This window comes from Crotalus tigris, unplaced genomic scaffold (genome assembly GCF_016545835.1).
Source record: "Crotalus tigris isolate CLP2741 ecotype Arizona unplaced genomic scaffold, ASM1654583v1 scf7180000019563.1149672, whole genome shotgun sequence".
Classification (NCBI taxonomy): Eukaryota; Metazoa; Chordata; class Lepidosauria; order Squamata; family Viperidae; genus Crotalus; species Crotalus tigris.
In genome coordinates, this window is record NW_024097595.1 from 920,869 (window position 1) to 945,695 (window position 24,827).

The 24,827-nt window shown below is 37.2% G+C and overlaps 1 protein-coding gene across 9 annotated transcripts in view; it reads left to right on the plus strand.

Moving 5' to 3' along the window:
• CCDC171 (coiled-coil domain containing 171) overlaps positions 1-24,827 on the plus strand; it is a 199,345-nt gene that overhangs the window by 64,026 nt on the left and 110,492 nt on the right. For all 9 annotated transcript variants that reach the window (XR_005559169.1, XM_039363669.1, XM_039363668.1 and 6 more), the window contains 5 exons: positions 2,386-2,492; positions 4,559-4,648; positions 5,433-5,633; positions 7,960-8,127; positions 10,158-10,346. Coding sequence is in view for 8 of the 9 variants with exons in the window: in XM_039363669.1 (XP_039219603.1) it covers positions 2,386-2,492; positions 4,559-4,648; positions 5,433-5,633; positions 7,960-8,127; positions 10,158-10,346 (755 nt within the window). In the remaining variant the exon portion in view is untranslated. The remainder of the gene's footprint in view (positions 1-2,385; positions 2,493-4,558; positions 4,649-5,432; positions 5,634-7,959; positions 8,128-10,157; positions 10,347-24,827) is intronic.

Below are 24,827 nucleotides of genomic sequence, written 5' to 3' on the forward strand. Positions count from 1 at the left end.
CTCCTTGGAGTTGCTTTTCCTTCAAAATAAAATTAACCAATTTAAGAGTTTTATTTTTAAAGAAAAGCAATGTGAATAAAGTGATGTGTCCTTGGCTTGTAGAGTCTTTAGTCTTTAGAATAAAGAATTGTTCTATCTATCTATCTATCTATCTATCTATCTATCTATCTATCTATCTATCTATCTATCTATCTATCTCTATCTTTCTCAAAATTTTTAGATTCCTTGTTTTGTAGGAGAATGGTTTTGAAATGTGAGATGCAGAACTGATGGCCTCCAAAAATCACAGTGGTCTCCTATCATCTTCAGAAAATTATTTGATTTAAGGGAGAATTTTTACAAAATGTTTTATAGATGGCACCTTGACCCACAAAAAATGTCTTTCATGTACCCTGACCTACAGCCCAAATGTTGGAGATGTGATTGTTTGGATGCCACTTATTATCATATTTGGTGGTCGTGTAAAGAGATAAAAGCATTTTGGATTAAGATATGGTGGAATATCCAGAGAATTTTTAGAAGGAGGGTAAAATTTACTCCGCAGTTATTTTTGTTGGGTATAACTACTGATTGTGATACAAAGGAGGCTATATTGATGTTAAATTTGATTACAGCCGCAAGGCTGTTAGTAGGACAATATTGGAAGAAGGAATCCTTGCCTACACTGCAGGAATGGTTTTCCAAAGTGTCTTATCTGGCGGAAATGGCAAAGATTTCGGCTTTTTTAAAGGATCAAACGCAAGAGAAATTTCTTGCTGTTTGGGATAAATGGATAGAATTTATACAATTTAAATTGGATATAAAAAAATATCATGTTGCCTTTTTATAAATTTTTATTTTTATATATATATATTTCTTAGTTTTAATTTTTTTTTTCTTTTCCTTTTTATATATATATATTTTTAATTCCTTTTTAATTAAGCCTATATTCTGCTCTGGGAAGCTCAGGGGGGGGAAAGGGGGGTGTTTTGGGGTGGGGGTGGGGAAGGGGATGTTATGTTTAGTTTTTTTGTGTATTCTGTATTTTTTGTTTTTGAATTGTTGTATTTCTTTTTTGTTTTTTCGTCTTTTTGTCTTTTTTGTAAAAATTTATAAAAATGTTCAATAAAAAAAAGAAAGTTATTTGCATATTCTTTTAGATACCTTTCGTAAATATAAATTTTTATAGAAGCTAACAGTGGATTAGTTTTGGAATATTGTTGTAGAATTAAAGATTCTGGAAACATCTGTTTAGCCATCATGTAGACTTTGTTATATTTAACAATCATTTGCACTTATGCTTTTTGAAAACTGTGATTAAAGCAGAGTGGCTAAAAGTATATCCAGATCATGCTGCTTCCAGTAACTTCAGAAAATTGTTTTTGAAAATGAATAGTATCCATTCATCCGATACCTGTGTATGCTATTTACGATTTCATTTTGAGTGCCAGCTTTCAGGATAGAGCAGAGCAGAGCAGAACACAATAGAATAGATTACTTTATTTGGCCAACTGTGATTAGATACATAAGGAATTTGTCACTGGTGCAGAAACAAATGCACATGCAAAACAACAGAGTAATAATAATCATAATAATGATAACAAAAAGAAGTCAGTTATTGTAGTCTGAATTCTGAGATATTGTGCTTCTAATGAAGTGGCCATTGTCTGAACTATTAATTTTATATTTTGTTAAAGATAACATCTTGGCAGATGAACCATGATTTAAACTCTTGATTAAGGTCTGCCATGACTACTTAATTAATGAACAGTCAAAAGACTGTTTTGGGGAAAAAGAGGAATTAGGAGATGTCACTATTGACAAATGTGGCCATCAGCTAAATTGGGTTAGATAATCATTTGGGTTTTATTTTTCATTTTTTTTTTCTGTACAGGGTATGAGAAGAAATAATATTTTGAGGTTTCAAGTGCTTTCACTTGCACCCAGGCAAAATAGGAAGCCCTGCAGTCCTTGGCACAGAAAGAAAGTTTCTTTCCAAAATGCATGGCAGAATATGAATCATTGAAGGCACGAAGGCTCTGCTCTTGAAAGCAAATGTTTGTTTCCTTTGGAGGATGATCTTTTGTGAACGACACCCAGACTTGCAATCATTAGATACCTTTAAATAAGATTGGAGGTAGGCCTCAAGATGTGTAGGGAAATAAGCCAGAGTTCATATTTTTTCATGTGGTGAACTGTAGCCACAGTGCAAAAATTCTTCTTCAGCTTTATTTGATATTAAAGAACAGATCCACCAGTGTGCCTTGGAGAAAACACAGGGGTCGTTCAACATTCTGTATTGTCACTGGAGCCCAACTGATTTAAATATCTCTGTTGCTCTTGGAGAAGTTTTCTTTTCTCTGTTCAGCTCTAAGGGCTTTGTTTTGATTCTGCATTTTTCTTCAGGCATTCACAAGGACAAAGATAAACCTCCCAGCTTCACTCTTGTCTTTGAGACTTTGAGGTGTACCTTGACAGATTACCAGAACAAGCAGGAAGAGGCATCTAATGAGGTAACAGTTGCACTGCTCAGCTCCACGTATGTAGCCTTCAGCCCACAATGCTAGAGATTCCTTGCTTGTTACAGAGGTCAAAACACTGGGAATGTTGAGTTGACAGCTTTGCAGAGAAGAAGAAGAAATAATTTTTTGTCACAGTTCTTCCTTTAAGCTTGCCCCGTGGTCATGATTCACTTTAACTTAAGAACGTGTTCAGCTCTGTGTAGGTATTTGTGTGATTGGTTTTTTTGTGTGTGTTGAAATTTGCGATGCCCAATTATTTTAAGTTAAGCTCTGTGCGTGACTGATTTTTATTATCCATTTGAGATTTAACATACAGTACGTTGCAAAATATAAAGCTATGTTCAAGCAGTATACTACATGTGTTTATATCCAGTCCAGATTGATAGCAGGTGAATAAATGTAGAGACTTTAGCATTGGAGGAGTGTTAGAATTTGTGTTCTTGTTCTCTTAATGTAAAATGTACACATTTTAAGAAATATGTTCCTGGAGCATTTTTCTTAACATCTGCAAACTAGAAAGAGTTAAACCTGGTTATAACTTTCTTTTTAGTGTTTAAAATTAAGTGCTTAAATAGATCCTTGTTCCCCCACAATGTATATAAGCATGTGTTCTTGAATTTTTGTCAGTTTGGATTGTAATGTATTCTCTACTCAAGAGTAAACCTAATTGAACTTTATAAGACTTCTCACAGCCCCACACGTCTCATTACCTGCTCAGAGTGTTCAGTTGAGTTTTTCATTTTAATGGAATTATTGATAGAGCTATAAAACCTGTGAGGTTTGTGCAACTTAAATACATGAAAAAGATTAGATTTTTTTTTTTAGCAAACTTGCAATTTTGACTTAAATATAAAAATTTTTTACAGAATTCTTACTTTAGAATGCGTTTCACCCATTGTAATATTGAAAAACAACAGCTAAGTTTTCTTTCGCAGTCAAGTGTTTTCTGCCATCTGAGAGCCACCAAATAAGTCACAATGGAAGCAGTTACACGTCTTGGTATACTACCACCCTTGCCTCTAGCTTCTTTTGTTAACATCCCACGTGTTTAAAGGCCGAGAGGCCCTTAATTTCAGCTGTGAATTGTTATTTGGGAGGATGAGCATCACCTGATCTTCAACACAACTGAAAAGCCAGCTCAGCAGGCTTTGGCTGAGGAGCATGTTTTGTTGTGAACTGATGCCAGAGATAGCAGTGGGAAAAGACCGAAGGGGTGACTGTTTTAAAAAAAAAAAAAAAAGCAGAAAGAATATTCTGTCAGCAAGAAGAATGAACTGTCAGGAAAATAAATTGCAAGCAGGCCAGGGCCAACAGATGACCTGCCACAAGACTTCCCAGTAGGACTGAATGGGCCTGACCCTGAAGTTGTCATATGGAGGCAGAGACCCCAGCATCTCCCTCCTGATAGGCAGATGGGGTAGCTCTGTGCCCTTTCTTTGCCTTGTTGATAGCACTCCTGTCTTCTGGTGTTCTGTTTTCTTTGCAGGGTAATTAATAGCTAAACTTTTTTTGGGAGCAATTAAATTATGAGATAACCAGAGCCATACTGGGGGGGGGGAGTCTACGTTTATTGTGCTTATAAACTTTCCACGGCCATTTAAAAAATACACCTATCATGATCACCTTTTTCTACTGATTTGTTCAGTTTGAGCAACTTAGTGGTTTTACCACTTAAGCCAAGTCAGGCTGAGACTGTGAGGCTAAATGCCTAAATCTGTAGGCTCCTATTGAACTTAATGAAACTTGCAAGTAAATGTGCATGCAACTGCTGCATTAAATTAATAAATTACTTGGGGGAATCCAATCCTTGTAGATGGAAAGTATATACATAAGATAGCTATAGATACTAATATACAGCAGACAGGGACATCACCATAAAAGCAACAACATCTTTAATTTAGTGTCAAGCTGCCCATTGCTGTAACATTGGCCATTTTACTCCCAGGAAAATCAGTCTGCATGAAATTTCAGCTTTAGTCTGTAGGCAGTTATGTTGAAATTTCATTTCTCTTGAATCTGATGCATTGTTTACTACATTTTTTTGGGGGGGGGGCTAGCTGGAGAAAATAACAGTTCTTTCTGAGAAGATGGCAAAAGAACTTGAGGCTTCCCAGAACCAGCTAAGATCTCAAACTCAGGAACTTCAGGTATCTCTGTCTTGAACACCCCTGTTAACTTAAAGCTAAATGTATATTTTTCTAATGAGTTTTGTCTCAATTGTAGTTGTAACCTTGAAAAGTTCTAATCAAAGGGATTTTATTAGCTTCAGCAGGTTATCTTCAGAATAAAGGATTTAAGACTATTAATGCAGTGGTTCTCAACCTTTTTAATGCCGCGACTCCCCACCGGTCGTAAGTCGAGGACTACTCAACCGGTCGTAAGTCGAGGACTACTCAACTGGTGCAGCACCGTTTGCAGAATGGGACTTTTGGCGGGCTCAGCAGGGCAGAGACAGCCTGGACAATTCCTATTGGCTTTTGAAAGCCAATAGAATTAGACTCTATTGAAGAGAGTCTATTCTATTGGCTTTCAAAAGCCAATAGAATAAAAGGGAGTAGCACAGCTAAGGAAAAGGGGAAAAAAATGGCGGACTGCGTTGTTTGGTGACCCCCGTGAAATGGTCGTTCGACCCCAAATGGGGTCCCGACCCATAGGCTGAGAACCACTGTATTAATGTGTGATGATGGTTTTGAAAAATGCCAGGGCAACAAACGTAAAAGTAAAACATCAGTTCCAACTGGAATCACAATAGTGGCTTTGTTTAATTTACATTTAATTTTAACTTCTGTGGTTTGGTTATTGTAGTTAACTATTGGAGTAAATAGTCTTGTTTGTAGAGCTTTCAGACATGTATATCTGAAAAGAGTTATCAGATAAAGAAGGTTGTGCTTTATTGCATGAAAGCCTTTATCTTTCCTTTCCTATTTTTAGGTAACACATGACAGTCTCACTGGTACCAAGAAGGAGTTAAATAATCTGCAAACTAAGTGTGCAGACAGAGAATCCTTAATAGCTACATTAAAAATGGAACTACAAAACGTATTGCATTGCTTGGAGAAAGAGAAAGCGTGTTGTACAGAATATAAAAATGAAATTCAGAAACTCACACAGGCTTATGAGAAGGATACAGAGGTATTACCAGAAACAAGATATCTGTCAGAAATATTATTTAATCTTTCACCTTTCATATTTATATATATCAGATCATTTGTTTTGTAGATACAGATTTATGCCACCACAATAAGAAATCTAAACGATTGCTTTCCAATGTTTTTCTGAACTTTTATTTCTGGCATTATGTTTTTATTTTATTATTCCACTTACGAGTAACCTGGCTTGTTTTTCTGTTTTCCTGCCATTTTTACCCTTGTTTGTTTCTTATTATTGTTTTAAGGGTTTTAATCAATGTGTAAACTACCCAAAGTTGCTGGGAATTGGGTAGCATATGCATGTAACAAATTGTTATTGTTACTAGGATTTAAAAATATTAACTGCTCAACTTATCTGATTCTTTACATTTAAAGAATATCATCATTCTCTTGAAATGAGAAATGTAAATATTGTTAAGAGAACGATGCCTAAGGAATTTTTGAAAGTTAATGTTTATCTCAATGCAAATATATACATTTAAAATATGTCTGCATTTGGAATAGATTAGCTGTTTAATCCCTTGGCACCAATTCCTATTAACTGTTTCAAATGGCATATCCAAGAGATGAGAAGGACCTAGATCATTTTACTCACCCATCAACAAAGTCAACTTAGCTTGCCTATTCTTGGGATAGCAGCTGATTATAGTATTGTGTACAGTAATTGTTTCATGAAGTGTTATTTTGAAACATGCTTTCCACCCTGATGTTTATCCTATTTTAAAAATACATTGTTTGCTTGTGTTTAGAGTTTCATTTTCTTTTGTGCTCACAGCTTTTCTATGCTAGGTACATTAAATGTATTCTCTCTCACTCTCTTTATTTCGATTGTGCTGCATATTGAGCTCATTATTCTAACGAATCCGAGAAAGAATGCCAAGCGACTAAAAGGAAACATTATTTCCACCCTTGTTTCAGTCTGGGATTTAAATTGTGTCCATATGAATCAGCTGGAATTGTTCTGCTCATCAGATAGTGATTAAAGTAGAGGAAACTAGAAGCCTGACAATATTGTAAAGTCAGCATGTCTACAGTATTGTGGTTGGGTTCAACATGTGAGAATTGATTCTAGGCCTTTGGATTCCTTTTCCAGGCCAAATGGATGATTACTATGCTTGGTTTATCACAGCCCAAGCAAAAAGGACAGAATGGCGACAGATTAAATTAACAAGGAGAAGTGAAAGACTGAATGGAAATGCTTTTGTTACTATTTCGCCATGTGTTGTTGGTGTTTTCTTCTGAGCGATTTAAACACCAAAATATGGTTAGAAGAATCGCAACAGTAATTCTACTTTTAATGCTCTTGTAAAGTTTGTTTGGAAATGGCTTGGGTTGGACTGTGTCTAAAGCACGCTAAAAGGAGTGGAAAACTTTTCATTGAAGATAGTGGGATTTGGATCACAGGCTCAGATTTTGGTTTGGGATTTGCAAAAAAGTTTTAAAGCCCTTTGCATTGAGCAAAATGATGCACAATGGGACTCTTTTTCTTCCCATTTATATTAATGAAAAATGTTTCAGTGTCCAAAGTCAGCAGTATAGATATTAAAAGTACTATTTTATTCTCCAAACATATTTGTTCTTTATTTAAAGAGTTGGATGCATGTAGTTTTTAAAAAGATGCAATGATATACTATAATTTTGCTACATAATTACATTAATTATCCCTGGCTCAAAGTATTTAATAAAGTTATCAATAAGAATAAATTAAATAGTGCAGGGGGTCATGAGACACCCTCAGAAAATAGCAATTCTATTCTGTGTCATGAAGTCAAAAGTATTTTACGTAGTCCTGCTTATATCAAAATTATTCAGTTTGTGTGTATGTGTGTAGCAGAAAAACCCTGGGTGTGAAACAGGGGAGAAGTAGAGCTGAACAAGCAGTTGTTTTTTCAAGAGCTGCTCTGTGGTTTATCACTTAGTTTATTCCCTGTGCAATCTGTTAGTATAATGTTTTTTATTCGTTAAAAAAATTGCTACCAGCATTTTATTAATAAATACAACAATAAAAGTACTACAAGGTCTGATTCTCCATATTTTTTAGTAAGCAATACATTCTAAACTTTACTAAACAAGAGGAAACCCCTCACTGCTTAAATAAAATGTTTGCAGGATCATCCCGAGTGTAAATATAATGGGCCACTATCTATTTTGATTAATTATTTGAGCATAGGTCATCACTTTAGAACATTTATTTATTTTTATTTATGTTAAATATTTCAATGTATAAATATTTGCCATTGACTCTTCCTCTCCCCTTCTTTTCCTTTCCTTCCCCCCCCGCCCCCCCAAAATTGAATTGCATTTTGCAGGAGAAGCTAACTTTCCTCCATACTTTATACCAGCACTTGGTAGCAGGCTGCGTTCTTATAAAGAAATCAGAAGGCATCCTGGATAAATTCTCCTGGTCAGAGCTTTGCACAGTCTTGCAAGAAAATGTTGATACCCTGATCTTAGACCTCAACAAGGCTAATGAGAAGGTACAGTCCTCAGGCACCAGACACCTCTATTAAATTCAGTGACATTTGTCCACATCACAATATCGTTAAAAAGGACTGACATTCATCTTATTTCAAAAAGAATTTGGATGTTAATAATTCAGTACCGTTAATTATGGCTTGTCTACAGCTCGGTTTGATGCCATTGCTGTGGGCATGTAAATGTGACTGAAGTCTGTATGAAATCTCTAAGCTCCAGCTTCTGTTCAGGACTTGCTAATACTATTAGCCAGTGTTAGCCACAGGGACCTAATTAAAAGAAAATAAATTAATCTTACTGATGAAGCTATTCAAAGGACTGAGTCATTTACACTAATAAACCAACTCTTTATCTCAGCATAAAACAGAAACAAAACGCACTTATTCAAGGAACATCCTCTTTAAAATATTTGCTGTTGAGAAAGAGGAATTATTTGAGGAAGAAAAAAAAAGTTTCCATGAAATACCAGATGCTGTTTGATCCTTTTGGATTTGTAAACATATATAGCAATTGCAAATGTATACATCAAGAGTTTAAAGAAGATAACATTTAAGAAAGCTTAACAATGAAGTTCATGCATATGTTGACATGAATTGACTTGTTAGCAGAAGGTAATAGTAAGATGAGATCAGATTTTTTTAAAAGAAGCATTTTATTATGTACAAATAATTGTACAGATTATATTTTAACACTTCTGTCCATCTGCATGCCTGACTTGTTCACCTATTACCATAGTTTTCTGTGACCTGGAAGAATTCAAAAGGTTGGTCCGCACTTAGATTAGTCTCTCCAAGGATAGAAAGAAAAGCATTTCATATGAGCTGAGCTATTCATCTCACATTCAGGTTTAACGCAAGCCATAGGAAATGAAGTACAACTCTAAGGAACTTTATTTTTTAAAGTTTAAGAACTGGTTAATGCAAAACGATAACAGAGGCTGCAATCAGAAATTCTACCAATGTCTTAACATAGAAGAAACCTGATGATAAGAGCTTCTGGGCAAATGCCCCAGCAGGCTAGAACATGCTTCCAGAACAGGAGGGTTTAACTAGATTTGTATCATTGCCTAACTTTGAGCAAGTATAGTTTTAGTCTGCTTTTTAGTTCTGTTAGATTAGTAGAATTCAATTCAGTTTTTAACCATGGAAATAAAATTAGAGGTGCAAAGGCAAGATGAAACCAAGAGCTTCTATTAGACCAGCAAAGCATGCCAAAATAATATGGTATCGTTTTGCCTGCTTAAAAGGTCTAGGTCTTTGTTTTGAAGGCCTCTGAATTATCCATATGAAAATTATTTTTGGTACCCTTTAAAAATTGGCATTAGCTCATTTAATCATTAGCTCCATTTTGTTATGAAAAGTTTCTTCTGTTCCCAGTACAAACTATTTGTATAGTTTAGCTGACCGCCAGTCCTTTCCCCATGAAGACTCTTTGTTGTTGCTGCTGCTATAGCATCTAATGTTATTATCTACAAAAATGTGATATTTAAGACAAACAACAACCCAGCCACAACCCTTCATCAACTGGGCTGCTTTCCTATACAAATGTATTACCCTTGGGATAACTTTAGATCCTTCCTATAGTTTCTGTTCTATTATTATAATTATAATTATATTATTAATTGTGGTGGTTTTTTTTTCAACCTGAGGCTTTTTTAAAAATTGCAGCAGCAGTTACCAACAGCAAAACCAATAACTCACCCAGAAATAGATCAGGAATTGCATATTGTATTGGGAAAATCCAATCACTGTGCTCATTTTCAGATTCACGTTGCTGGTACAGAACCTTAGTCCTAAAACTTTCAGTGTTAAAAAGGGTACTCAAGTATAGATAGTAAAGGATCCAGGTCACAGGCTATGGAAATTTGACTGGTATGTTTCCATTGCTGAGAAGTGGTACTTAATTCCTTGTGGGTTATGGGATTAGTTGTAGCATCCTGAATGTATTATTAATGTGCTACTTTAAAATAGAACTGTGTATATGCCTTGAGAAGGGTGAAGGATTTTTTTTTCTTTAAATGCCAATCACGCAGGTATCACACCTTGAATATGTTTGTAAAAATAAGTCAGATACAATGAAGGAGATTCAGCAGACCCAAGAAGACACTTTGAAGAAATTTGCAGAACAGATGAAAGCTCAAGAAAGCTGTTGGTTAAAGCAGAAGAACGACTTGGAACAGCAATATTCTGGACTCCTTGGGGAAGTTCACACCAGGGCTCAGGTACAATATTTCTGTCAGGAAGCTATTAACTTTTAAATGCATTCTTTAAATATTTAGGATATTATTTCAGCAGTTTTGTTCCAATGCATTTTAAAACTGCTTGGGAATTTTACTCTGCTTTGAGAGTTTTTTGTTTTTTTTGTTTGAAAAACTATTAGCTTCCACTTTTTTAAGGATGTGCATGGATTTATGGGAAGGCATTCCAGAACTTACACAGTGTTGGAATCCTGCAGTTGTATTTCCCATTTAGTTACCGTGCAAAAGTAACCTACAGGGTACAAACATTGCTTCTTTGTGTTATTACACTGAATACCAGATGCTTGCCCCCCATGATAACTATTTTTACTATGTCTTCTAGCAGTAGTTTCTGAAATTCACTTTACGGTGAACTGTGTCTCAGGCATAAGCTTATAGACAAGTTGTTAACAATAATAAAAAAAGATATTGAAAGGGAAATCTTCCAGATCAGACAGAAAATAAATTAAACTCTTATATCTCAGGGAAACTGATGGTGTTCCGGATAATCTAATTTCTACTTCGCTTATTTTTTTTCTGAACTTTACAAATGATAAAGACCACTACCTTTTTTATGTAAAGAAAAGCCTTTTACTTGGATGTTGTAGAAATCTACAACAAGTGGTCCTTTGTAAAGCCTCATTATTGTTTCAATTAGTTGAAGAGTTGAATAAAATAGATTACTAAAGCAATTCATTATGTAAGACAACACACACCATGGATCAAAACGAATAGAATTGTTTTCTTCTTCTCTCTTAACATCAAATGACCCCTTCCAATGGATTCACACATGTCCTCCTTTTTTTTTTAAACTCCCCCCCCCAAAAAAATCAGTTCAAAGATTGTTTTGGTCAGTTGTTTGCAGCCTTGGACAAGTAATCTTAGTGTAAGCCCTGTCCTAGCTTGGACACTTAGCAAACAAAGATCATTTATTTATTTATTTATTTATTTATGAGACTTATATACCACTTTAAGTGCAAGCACTCTCTAAGCGGTGTACACCAGTAAGCAATGTATATATATATTTTCATTGCCCCCAACAATCTGGGTCCTCATTTTACCTACCCCGGAAGGATGGAAGGCTGAGTCAACCTTGAGCCGGTGAGATTTGAACCGCTGACCTGCTGAACACAGTCAGCTAAAGTGGCCTGCAGTACTGCACTCTAACTGCTACGCCACCTCGGCTCTAACTCCATTTGTTGAGAAAAGGTATACTTTTACTAAGGTTAAGTGGTTAAGACACATCTGAATGTTCCTGCATAAATTCAGTATATTTCCCTTCTCCCAGATCTCCCCCTGGTCATCTAGTCATGTCCAATAGTATTCAAATTCATTGTTTTGGTAACAGTTCTGGGTTTGGCGCCTCTTTGGTGTATGTTTGTATTCAGTTCTCAATGGTTGTGTCTCCGATTGGCACCTCTGATTCCTGTCAGCCCCCTTCCCTGTGTTCTCTTGCTTTGCTCCCCCTCCCCCCTTTGATGGCAGGATGCCATCAATGCGAAGCTGGAGTGGTGTGATGGCAGATCTGACACTTAGGCACAGAATTACTTGGGGTGGCAAGTGGATGGACTAAATTACAGCAGGGATGATTGCACAACTGGAAGTCGTGAAAGACTTGAGGATAAATTGTAACTGAGAAAATCTATTTGGTTGCTAAGAGTCGACACCCACTTGCTGGCACATAATCAATAAATCAATAGCTCGGGATAGAAGAGGGAATGAAAATGATACAGATTATTAAGAGAAGAACATTTCCATCTCTCATTTTTCCTTTCACTATTCTTCTCTCCCTTCTCTCTCCAAATAATGGTTACCGGTATGAGAACAGATGAACGGTGTTTTCAGGTAGCCACAAGCCTCTTCATTGCTGCAACAGCAAAAACAAAAAAATCCTTCTAGAAAAAAGAACCTTGTTATTACTGATGTTTTATTTATAATTTATTTATGTTTTTTTAAATTTCCCCTCTTACCAGTCTCTTCTTTTTTAAATATAATTTTTGTTGAAGATTTTAATTACAGTATTAAAAGCAAATGCAAACTAAATTCAAAATGAGGAGAGATGGGAAGGTAGAACTTATAGATACAGTATATAAATTATTTCTGATCTTCATCACAATAAAGTATAAGGAAACTTAATTCTTTACCCTCTATAAGGTTATAAATAAATATATCTTCTTCCCATAACTATCACTTATCTACGTGCAAATCCATAAATCAAGTTATCACTTCTGATGTCAGCAAAAAGTCTGAAAAGGTTTATCAGACCTGGTAGAAACATGTCTTATTTTAATCTTGGTCAAACAATTTTATATTCTTCTCTTTTATTTCTAACTATCTTAAATTCATTCAGATGTTGCATTGGAATTGGTCTTTAATTTTTTTTTATTCTTTATCATTTTTCTGCCAAAAACTAACACAGCTATACCTCTAGAAATTTAACAGAACGGCAAATTATTTGACAAATAACAAATACCCTTCTCTCAATTTAGCTAAGAATTCCTTAAATTATTTTAGCTTATTTAGAATCCAGTGCTAGAATCTTTTTGGGGGCTATGGGGTGGATGATCCCAGGAAAAGGACAAAAATAAAGCTAATAATACAGGGCAAATGATCATGGTGGGGTACTATGAATGAAAGTTCTTGATACTTAGCATTGAAAAACTCTTTTTAATCTAAAGGAGTAATTGTATTAGTGATGGACTGTCATTTTCAGAAATGATTTTCAAAAGGTGATGATGATGATGATAAAGTTGGAAGGGATCTTGGAGGTCATCTAGTCCAACCCCCTCCTCAGGCAGGAAACCCTATACCATTTCAGACAAATGGCTGTCCAGTCTCTTCTTAAAAACTTCCAGTGTTGGAGCATTCACCGCTTCTGGAGGCAGGTTGTTCCACTGGTTAATTGTTTTAACTGTCAGGAAGTTTCTCCTTAGTTCTAGGTTGCTTCTCTCCTGGATTAGTTTCCACCCGTTGCTTCTTGTCCTGCCTTCAGGTGCTTTGGAAAATAGCTTAATTCCCTCTTCTTTGTGGCAGTCCCTGAGATATTGGAACACTGCTATCATGTCCCCTCTTGTCCTTCTCTTCGTTAAACTAAACATACCCAATTCCAGCAACCGTTCCTTATATGTTTTAGCCTCCAGTCCCCTAATCATCTTTGTTGCTCTTCTCTGTACTCTTTCTAGAGTCTCAGCATCTTTTTTACATCGTGGTGACCAAAACTGGATGCAGTATTCCAAGTGTGGCCTTACCAAGGCATTGTAAAGTGATTTGTATCTACAAGTACAGCATCTTCCTGCTATTCATAGAAGCAGTTCAACATTTTAAATGCTTTCTTGTGACCCCAAAAATGACTTTGCTTTAAGAATCACATTAACTTGAATTGTCTCCTTAAAACAACACCTCTGTCTCTAAGGCTTACAAGGAAACCCGAGGGTGTTGGTGGTAGAAATGGACTGCTTTCTGAATAATACTGATCTTGTACTGGCTCCAAAGCACTTCTTCTGAATAATTGTTGAGTAATCACAGCCCTTCTGATAACTAATATATCCAAAGTTACCTAAGAAATCATGGAATAATTTCATTATTAAGAAATTATTTTTGCATCGAAAGGCAGGGACAAAGGTAGAAATTTATGTATAAACAACTCAAAGCAAAGAAGTCCTTTAAGGAAAGTAAATATCAAAATTTCACCAATGAGAAAGCCCCCCCCCCCAAAATGTCTACCACAAGAAAGTCACCTCCTTTGAAGTACTGACTTGTTCTATTAAGCAGCAGTACTGATAGCAAAACAGGTAAATTAGCTGAAGGCCGGACTATTCAGTACTATCAAGAAGAGAGTTGTAAGAGAGAAAAATAAAATATAGTTGGAATAACATGAAGTCTTTGAAGTTCGAATGTTATTAATTCTCAGTTTGTAGTCCTGTGCTCTTGACAATCCATTGATATACACCCAGCAAGAAATAGGATAAAAATAGAATTGTACATTCTGGGGCAGTGATCTCTCTCTCTCTCTCTCTCTCTCTCTCTCTCTCTCTCTCTCTCTCTCTCTCTCTCTCTCTCTCTCTCCCTCTCCCTCCCTCCCCCTCCCTCCCTCCCCCCCCCTCTCTCTCTCTTTTTTTTAAAGAATTCTTGAAGTGCATTCTAATATAGTAAACCACTTCTCAGGATTTCTCCATTCCAGAAAATCTTTTAAGGCAAAAATCTTGCTGTTCTTTTCAAGAAATTGTGCTTTCAGGGCTTGACAGAAACATTTGTCACAGCATAGGGCTGAGACATATTGTACAAAATTATTTATTTATTTAGCCTGTGGCAAAGTTAGATTAGTCAGGAGATTGCAGTGTTAGTACAAATAGGTGTTTGGCTTCTGTCAATTGCTAGTCCGTTCAGTTCATGCTTGTGCACTAACCAGAATGCATCACAGGGGACGGACTAGTTCCACACTCAGAACGTTTCCTCGGTGTTCTGCAGCATCATTCAGGGCTTCTCCCTCCACTGATGTTGCTTAGCGTCACACTGGGGAAAGTCCAGCACTGGCTGGATTCATACTACTGTACTAAACAGCATTATTTTCCCACCGGTGGTACCTATTTATCTACTTTCATGTGGGATGCTTTTGAACTGCTAGGTTGGCAGAAGCTGACAGGAGCTCGCTCCATCATGCAATGCTAGGCTCGAACAACCAGAGTATACAGACCTTCTCCAGTGCCATTAAGCCATCAGGCCTCTTCAGGAAAGGAAAGAAAAGATTGATAAGTGCAATGAAGTCAACCAGGCTATTTTTAGGTGTAGTATGTAAAACAAATCATGAATTATTGACCTCAAGTAAAGAGGTTAAACTTAGACAATTAAACTATGGGCAATTTAAAACAATGGAAAGAGAGAAGAGTTATTGTAAAAAAAATAATAATAATCCCAAAATTCCAAAGAAAAAAAGATCCACACGTTTTTCAGAACCAGCTATTGTGTTAATCAGATGAAAAACCTGAATGAAAACCTTGGGCAACAAGACGGATGTAGCTGACTCAATGCAGAATTTCACTGTCAAGGAAGAAAAGACAAGAAAAAATATCTCAATCATAAGGAGGAATATTGTGAGAAAAGAAAAATGAGAACCTTTTAGAGAAGATCAGATAAATCACAGGCAAATTTACAGCTATGACAGGAATACTTAACAGTAAAAGAGACCTGATAAAAGAAATGAGATTAAAGGAAGATGGAAAGGTTGTCCTAGACCTTTTAAAGGTGGGATTATAGAGTGACAAAAGGATCTGTAGAGTTAATAAATTTCTACAGATATATTATCTAGAAAGTAAGATACTACAAATAGTAGATCACCAGCCACAGATGACATCAGAATGGGACAACTCGCCACCAGTTCACTGCCACCAGCTTGTCACTGCTAACCCGCTTCTGCCAAGTCTCTGTGAATGTGCAAATTAGTGAATTCCTATTAATTTCTTATGCAAAGAATATTTTGATTGAGATCTTTGTTCATGAATATCATCATTTAAGCAGAGAAAAATGCCAAATGAAGAAGCTGTTTTCAGAGAAGGCCATGAAATCAAATAGCTATCATTAGATGATAAAGCAGAAGAAATATAAAGAAAAAACTTATCTTCGTTCACCATAGCAATGTCTTCAGTAGTGAAGATCATGCAGTCATGTGGAACATACAATATTAAGGACAAGGGTTATGACAGAATGTGTCTTTGTTTTGAGGAATCTTTAGAGTAAATAAAAAACTACTATAGCTACAGAATTTGGAGAAAGACTGGTTCAGGCAAGGAGGTGAGGGAAGAAATACCTATTGTATCCATATTTGCTTAATTTATACAATAAAATATGACAGAGTTGTGATAGCTGGAATCAAAATTGAAGGCTGAAATATTAACAGTAGAGATATTGTAGATGACATCACTTTATTAACTCAAAGTAAAGATTTGGAAGAACCATTAATGAAATTAAAAATAAACCAGTGAGAATTTGAATTAATGTTAAATATTAAGATGTTGATGGTAATGTCAACCGGCATGCTCAATGAACTGATGAAGTGATAAAGTGAAAATGGTAGATAGTTTTGTTTATTGGGGGCAAGAATAAAGATGGGTAGTATGATGAAGGAGTTAAGAAGAGGTTAACCTCAGATAAGTCAATAATAAACTTAAACAGGATCATAAAAGGATGAAGGTCATTCTAATAGCAATAAATATCAGAAAAATTAAAGCCATAATTTCTTTCAGTGATGCTATATAGTTATAAAAACTGCAGTGTGAGAAAGAAGGACAGAAAAATATAGATGCCTTTGAATTATGAATTTGAAGATGTTTACTAAGAGTCCCATGAACTATAAGAAGAATCAGTCAATTAGTACTGGATGAAATAAAGACATTGACTATTAAGCAGAAACTTTCCTACTTTGAGCATGTGGTATGGGAATAGAGTAGAGTAGAGTAGGAGTAGAGTAGGAGTAGAGTAGAGTAGAGTAGAATAGAATAGAATAGAATAGAATAGAATAGAGTAGAATAGAATAGAATAGAATAGAACAAGTCACTGAAGAAGACTGACACTGACATCCCCTAAACTCCGCTGAAGATGTTGTTTAGCCCGGTAATGAAATGTTCAGAAACCAACCCATAAGCTCGGAGAACAAACCTTCAACTCCAGAATAGAATACTTTATTGGCCAAGTGTGACTGGACACAGAGTGAAATTCTCTCCAGTGCAGGAACTCTCAAGTGTGCATACAAAGGAACAGAGTAATATAATCATAAGATACCAATAGGAGAAGGTAGTAAAAAGGACAGGAAGGATAATAGTAATACGGCCATACTACATGGGTAAATATCCTTGGACATAAGCCAGTATTGTGGTAATTAGGCAGAGTGATGGCATGAAGGAAAAAACTGTCATTGTATCTAGCTGTTTTGACAGGCAATGTGCTATAGCGGCGTCCTGAGGGAAAAAGAGGAAACATTTTATGTCCAGGATGTGAGGGGTCTGTAGCTATTTTCTCAGCCCTCTTGTTGACCTGTGCAGTATACAGGTCCTCAGTAGAAGCCAGGATGGTTGCAACTGTTTTTTCTGCAATCCTATCTATCCGCGGAAGTCTGTACCTGTCCTGCTTGGTTGCTGTGTCAAACCAGACAGTTATAGAAATTCAAATGACAGCTTCGATAATTGATAATAATAACTTTAACTGGGGAAAAAAGATCAGCAAATTGAGGGAAAGAAAAGAAGAGAAAGATAATGGATAAAGTAGAGGAAGAGAATCTAAATCAGCGGTTCTCAACCTGTGGGTCACGACCCCATTTGGGGTCGAACGACCATTTCACAGGGGTCGCCAAACAACGCAGTCCGCCATTTTTCCCCTTTTCCTTAGTTGTGCTACTCCCTTTTATTCTATTGGCTTTTGAAAGCCAATAGAATAGACTCTCTTGAATAGAGTCTAATTCTATTGGCTTTCAAAAGCCAATAGGAATTGTCCAGGCTGTCTCTGCCTTGCTGAGACCGCCAAAAGTCCCATTCTGCAAACGGTGCTGCAAGTTGTCTGCAGCGAAGGTGAGCTGTTTGGAAGCTTCCACCCCTCCCTGCTGAGCAACTACTAAAAATGTAGGTAAAAGAGGGCCAGGGGTGGGAGGTGGGAGGCCGGCGGGTGTAGGGAGGGTTGCTGGTGCGTGTGGGTCCCGGCGGGTGCCTTACCTCCCTTGGGCTGGGCCAGCTGGTGGCCCAGCCAGTGGTCGCCCTGCGCCGTCGCTGCCCCTTGCCAGCTACGCCTCGGCCGGTGCAGGGGGCAGCACCACGCATGCGTGGCACTCCCGGGCAGGGAAAGTCCTCGACTTACAACCGGTTGAGTAGTCCTCGACCTACGACCGGTTGGGTAGTCCTCGACTTATGACCGGTTGGGGTCGCGGTATTAAAAAGGTTGAGAACCACTGACCTAAATGAATGCTCTTGGAAGAACTATAAGAGGAATGTTTCTCAACCACAGTAATTTTAATATGTGTGTCACCTAACTAGCTAAACGTGGAGCAGAAAATAGTTACGAAAGCACTGAGCAGAAAAACATTCCTCTCAAATGTTTGTACGGCAGTGGAAGGATTGATGCATTTCTTTATTTTAAAAAAAAGAATATTGTGCTTTCTTTGTTTTAAGAACAGTATCAGATTTTGTCCTTGACCTGGAGCTTATACAGTATTTACCTCCTAATGTCTGTGCTTTTTGAAATGGAACTTAGGGAAAGCCATGTAATATAATGCATTTATAGACTCTTAAGGATAAATGTGAATAAATTAATGTAAAATTAGACCTTGTATTTCTGCCTAATAGGAAACATTAATATCCATTTTGTTTGCACTTTATGTATTCATTAGGTGTGTGCACAAATACAGTGATTGAGGATTATCCTCATCATTGTTGCAGCTTGTTTATTTGTTTTATTATGCATACAACCCAATCATATTTCACACTTTTCTGCAAAGTGTGGCTTCCTTCTGTCTCCTTTATTCCTTTTCCTTTTACAAAGGATACTTGTTTCTCTTACAAAAACCATAGTAATGCTCCAACAAGCTTTCCTAAACGGAACGTTTCCTAGTACAATTATGGAGAGTTGCAGTCAAAATTATATTTTATGCTGGAGACTATTTTGTTCTATTTTGTGTTTCTTCTTCTTCTTCTTATTTAAGTGTAGCTATTCTTGTCCAGGAATTAAAAGCAGTTTTTAGCAATATGCTAAATACGAAATATGAACTAAAAATATTTTTAAGGCTTTCATGAAGGGAAATCATGTAGTCTTTAGAAGGCAATACAGGTGCTTTTTTTTCTCCCATAGACAGTTCTGAGTTTTGAAGAATAGGGCTTTTCAGGTAGGTTAGAAGTGGGTGATACAGAAATAAATTTAGAGATGTGGTGTTAAGAATCACATGTGGCCTGCAAAATCCTTCCAAAGATCTGAATTGTATGAGAGCAATTTGGAAATAAACTTCCTTTTGCTTATCAATGACAGACGCTCTCAGATACAGAACTTTTATTATACACATTAAAAAAATACAACATTACATTACTTTTTGACATAATCGCCATTCAAATTGAGGCACTTGTCATAGCATCTTACAAGGTTTAAAATTCCTTAGTAGTAGTCACTCGGTACCAAACCTGGGCTATGGGTGGGATGATCAAAAACATCCCAATGGAACTGCTTCAAAAGTTCTCAGGTGCATCTAGCGGTGTGCGGGTGAGCATTATCGTGAACCAACACCACACCGGAAGTCAGCATGCCCCAATGCTTGCTATGGATGTCTTGTCTGAGTTTCCGTAACATTTCACAGTAGACTTCTGAACTGATGGTCGAACCATGCTCCATGAACTTCACTAGCAGTACTCTTTTGGCATCTTCATATTTGGCGGGATTTTCTATGGCACCACTTCTGGTGTGGTATTGGTGTGAACACTGCTAGACACACCCAAGAACTTTTGAAGCAATTCTGTTGGGATGTTTTTGATCATCCCCTCCCATAGCCCAGATTTGGCACCGAGTGACTACTACTAAGGAATTTCAAACCTTGTAAGACGCTATGACAGGTGCCTCGATTTGAATGGCGATTATGTCGAAAAGTAATGTAATGTTGTATTTTTCTAATGTGTATAATAAAAGTTCTGTATCTGCGAGTGTCTGTCATTGATAACCAAATGGAGGTTTATTTCCGAATCGCCCTCGTAGTATTGAATATAATAGAAGATCAAAATTATTGCTATAGGAAGTCATTAATACATTTAATCCTTATGTAAATGCAATTTCTGTTTTATGTTCTGCTTGCATTTCTTCTGTTTGAATATTTAACTATACAATAAAATCCCAGTCTGCATTTATTATTCCAAATAGAAAAGGGAAAGCTTTGACTAAGGAGAGGACTTATTTACAGTTCTTGAATCTTGCAGGATTTCATCTGTTTCTTCAGAACAAGTGACACGGGAGAAGCCAAAAGTATCTCTGTTCCTATAATAATACCTCTATAGTTTATTTATAAAATGGCAAGCACTCTGCATAACAAAGGGAGAAATAATCAAGGAGTTTACACCCCTTGTCAGTCTAAATTACATTCTATGTGGTTAATTAAAAAACAATGAAAATCACTTATACAACTTCAAGAGGCAATCCTTAGTCAACTAACTGGTATTTAATAAAAGAGGAGCACTTGTTTCCTATAGGCCCTGTTTCCAGCAAGCTATAGTTTGAAAAGCGAAAAGCCGGGGTGTTGGTTTTGTTTAATGCAGATTCAAATCCCAGTTATAACAATGACTGAACAGTCATGTCATGATTTCAAAGTACAAAGGGTGCCCCAAACCTTTGTGAAGTTGAGGAAATTTATTGATAGGTAGTCCTTGACTTATGACCACAACTGGGACAGGGACACTCATTGCATTGATAAGTCAGGCAGGATGATTTTATGACAATTTTTATGGCGGTTCAGCGAATCATGAGGTTGTTAAGCGAATCTAGTTTCCCCAATAGGGTTTTTTTTTGGGGGGGGGGTGAAAATCAGCAAAATAGGTCTCCTATCACAAATGTGTGACCCTAGAATGCTGTTACCAGTCATAAATTCAAGCCGGTTGTCAAACGCCCCAATTGCAGTCATGTGATTGGGGGGGGAGATGTGAAGCCATGAGTGTGAGGTAAGTCATAAGTCACTTTTTTCCGAAGCCAGCATAGCTTAGAATCATTGTTAAATGAACAGTTTACAATTTGAAGTCTCAACATTTTAAATTGTGAAGAACAGTAGTGTAAAGCAGTTGTCGTAGCCAGTGCTATGGCCAGCCTTGCAGGCAGAATACGGTAGCTTTTGGATGCTTTATGGCAGTGTTTCCCAAACTTGACAATTTTAAGGCATGAGGACTTCAACTCCCAGAATTCCACAGCCAGCAACGCTGGCTGTGGAATTCTGGGAGTTGAAGTCCACATGCCTTAAAATTGTCAAGTTTGGGAAACACTGCTTTATGGTACCGTAGTTACACAATTGCCAGTTTTTGGTTTGGCTAGTGTCAGCATGAAAATAGGTTTCTGCAATGAGACTCTGCACAGTCAGCATTAACAGTCGTTCTTGGATTTCATTTATACTATTTGTACAATCTTAAGGACTACTTTTGACTTTTCCCATACAATAGCTCATATCTGCCCAGGTTTTGTCCTCATGGCAAATATATTCATTTAAATAAAGGAAGATTTTGGCTTACTGTTTATATCGCCATACTCTATTTCATAACCCTCTCTATGTTGACTTTAGCTTTAAAAATCTGATAAAACCTGAGAAATGGCATATTCTGGCTCCCATCTATAAAATAATGGCACTTTTGGGAACTGAAAGTAGACATAGCTCCTGCCCTCTTGATTGGCATTCCTCCAGAGCAATAGTTCTTAAACTGGAGTAATCTGGGCATATCCTGGGGTTAATGGATCAATTTGTTTGTTTGAGAGACTGCAGTTTGGGACTGCCATTGCCAAGATCCTTATATAAAGCAACACAGTCTGGGATTTTTTTTTTTTTGAGGAGGGGGGGGATGACATTAATCATGATAGGAAAAAAGGTCACCGAGACCAACAGTTTAAAGAACCTCTTCTCCAGATGTTTGAGCAGTCCTGTCTCTGCTTTCTTTCAAGCAAGCTCTGAAAATTTAGCTTGAACCAGAGTGTGGTGTGTCTCCACTAAGGGATTGATTTTGCATGCAATGTTAGCACTATGGCTATTCCTCTGGTTATGACCATCTTTTTGTGTGTGTGGGGGGGGGAAGGTAGTGTGGTTGCCTTGAATGTGATTGTTTTTAACTTTGTATAGCATCCAGGATCAGTGAGATTTGGATGGCCCTAGAAATCTCAATTAGACATTTTAAAAAATTATAACAACTTAGGCAGCCGCCCTTAACTGTAGTTCCCTCAAGATCATGCCCCCTGCCATTCCATAGCAAATTTCCAACCATGGTCACCATTCCTAGTGGAAAAACAAAGCAAATTTCAGAACGGCAAAAGCATTTTAAACAGCTTGTAAACTTCCTTAAAATTTCCAGGCTAAGATTAAAAATAACGAGAGAAAAGCCCTTAGCTTTATAGACAACGTAGGATCTCCTAAATGTATATTCAGCTACTGAATATAACAAGGCAAAAGGGGGGAGGGGGAAGTCTTGATTCCTAATTAAATAATTAATATTCTATATCGTCTTTTCCCTTAAATGTAGAGAGGAAGACTGGCAATAGGGAATCTAAAGGGCTTCTCTCAATAGGAAGTTCTTGTAGGAGATAATCAAACTGAGACCGAGGGAGGGGTCGAACGCATCGTAAGTCACAATTCCCTGCTCGCCCACAAGAGATCTAAGTCTAGCCCAACTTGAATGCCTCTCTTATTTTCCACTCATTTCCTTTGACTGCTAGTTCACCAGATTCTTGTAGAGAGCTTAAGCTTGCAACAAACCTTTATACTCATTTGAACTGTCTAAATCTCCTGACTTTCCTGGCGCTTGACATTAATCTGACCAACTCATGGTCAAGGGAAATGCGCGGGAGATAAGAGAGGCATTCAAGATAGGCTGGACTTAGATCTCATGACTTATAAGAGCCGAGGTGGCACAGCAATTAGAGTGCAGTACTGCAGGCCACTTTAGCTGACTGTGTTCAGCAGGTCAGCAGTTCAAATCTCACCGGCTCAAGGTTGACTCAGCCTTCCATCCTTCCGAGGTAGGTAAAATGAGGACCCAGATTGTTGGGGGCAATGTAAATATATATATACATTGCTTACTGGTGTACACCGCTTAGAGAGTGCTTGTGCTTAAAGCGGTATATAAGTCTCATAAATAAATAAATAAATAATGCTTTTGACCCCTCCCTTGGGTTCAGCCTGGTCATCTCCTAAAGTTCCACTATGATTCCCACAGTGATAATCATAGTGAGGACTATAGAATGTATATGGTTACAGCCAATTCAGATTTAATCCTGGATCTTGAAGACCATTCCTTTGAGCAACCCTGGGATCTGAACCGTCGTACGATTTCCAGTTGTCATCATCTCCCACCTCCTTATTCATGAAATGAGGAGGTGATTTGGAGCATTAGTAGGGCTGTAGCTTTGAATGAAGCCGTCATTTGATATTCTTGTACTGATATCTCTGTAAAATATGTTCTCTCTTGTTCTGCGTTGTAATGAATATTAAGTCTTTATACTGTAGTTAACGTGCTTTAAGGCTTGAGGTTTTTCTTCACATTCATTTTTCTGCTTGTTGGAGTAGCAGTTTTTAGAATTGTGAAAAGTAAAGCAATGTGTGATTGATAAAATAAAACAAAGAACGTTCTCTTGAAAATAAAATTCTTCCTGAGGCATAATTAATCTGTGAATATATAAGTAGGGGGTTGATTACAAAGTAATTAAAAGATCACCTTTAGTTTCCTCTTTCCAGCTGCTACCTATCTATTTCTGTCTCTGCAGGTTTTCCCTAGTTTACTATTCTCTTTCGCTAAACTAACTTATCCCAGCCATGTGTCATCTTTGCAAAGCAGGATAATTGTTCTTTTGAATCATAGATCTTGCTTGTTGTCTTCTATACAGATAACATGATTAAGATGTGCTGTATACTCTTGGATTTACTATTCATAAAGTTAAGCAGGAAGGAATAATGGGCACTTTCTTGTAATGAGCCAGGCCACAGCTTTAACTAAGTTAAATCTTGGCCACATTTTCTGACTGAGGCTTAATAATAATATTCCACATAGGAGTGTTTTCAGTGCTACATGGAGATGCTACAGAGTAAATCTAGTAGGGGCTTTGTATACAAAATAGGTGCTTGATTACTGAACAGCAAGCCTTTTCCATTTATTTGGAAATGTTCTAATTAGGAATACCAGGTTTATGAAATGTTTCTCATACACAGTTTGGACGAAGTTCTGTTTCTGAGCAAAAGGCAGCAGTGGCCAAATCTCCAATGAATAGGGGAGAAAAGAACAACAGAAGTTTAATTTGGTCTCTGTAGTATGGATGGGATTTCAAGCGTCATGTTGCTTCCTTTAACGACTCTCTCCTCCAGATGTGTTCAGGGACTGGTGGATCAATACTGAATTGAGTTCTTTGAGCGCTCTCCTGTTTGAAATAGCTTCAGGACCAGGATCCATTGTCGAATCACTGGATACAACTAGCTTTCTCTATTGGAGAAGGAGAAGAGATTGTGGTCGAGGTAGTCCTTGACTTACAATCACAATGGGGACTGGCATTGCCATCATAAATTTGCGGTCATAAAACGAGATGCCAAATGACTGTGAGAACTTACAATGGCAATTTGTGGTAATTGAGAATTGTGGCTTAAGCGAAAACCCATCCCGATCCAAACCATTCCGGGAGTAGTCTCTTCCAACCCCAGGCCTCAGTAAGGTAAGGGACTGCCTCCAACTCTCCCTACCTGATTATCTCTTCCCATCTCTGTCCCTTAGCTGCCCTGCC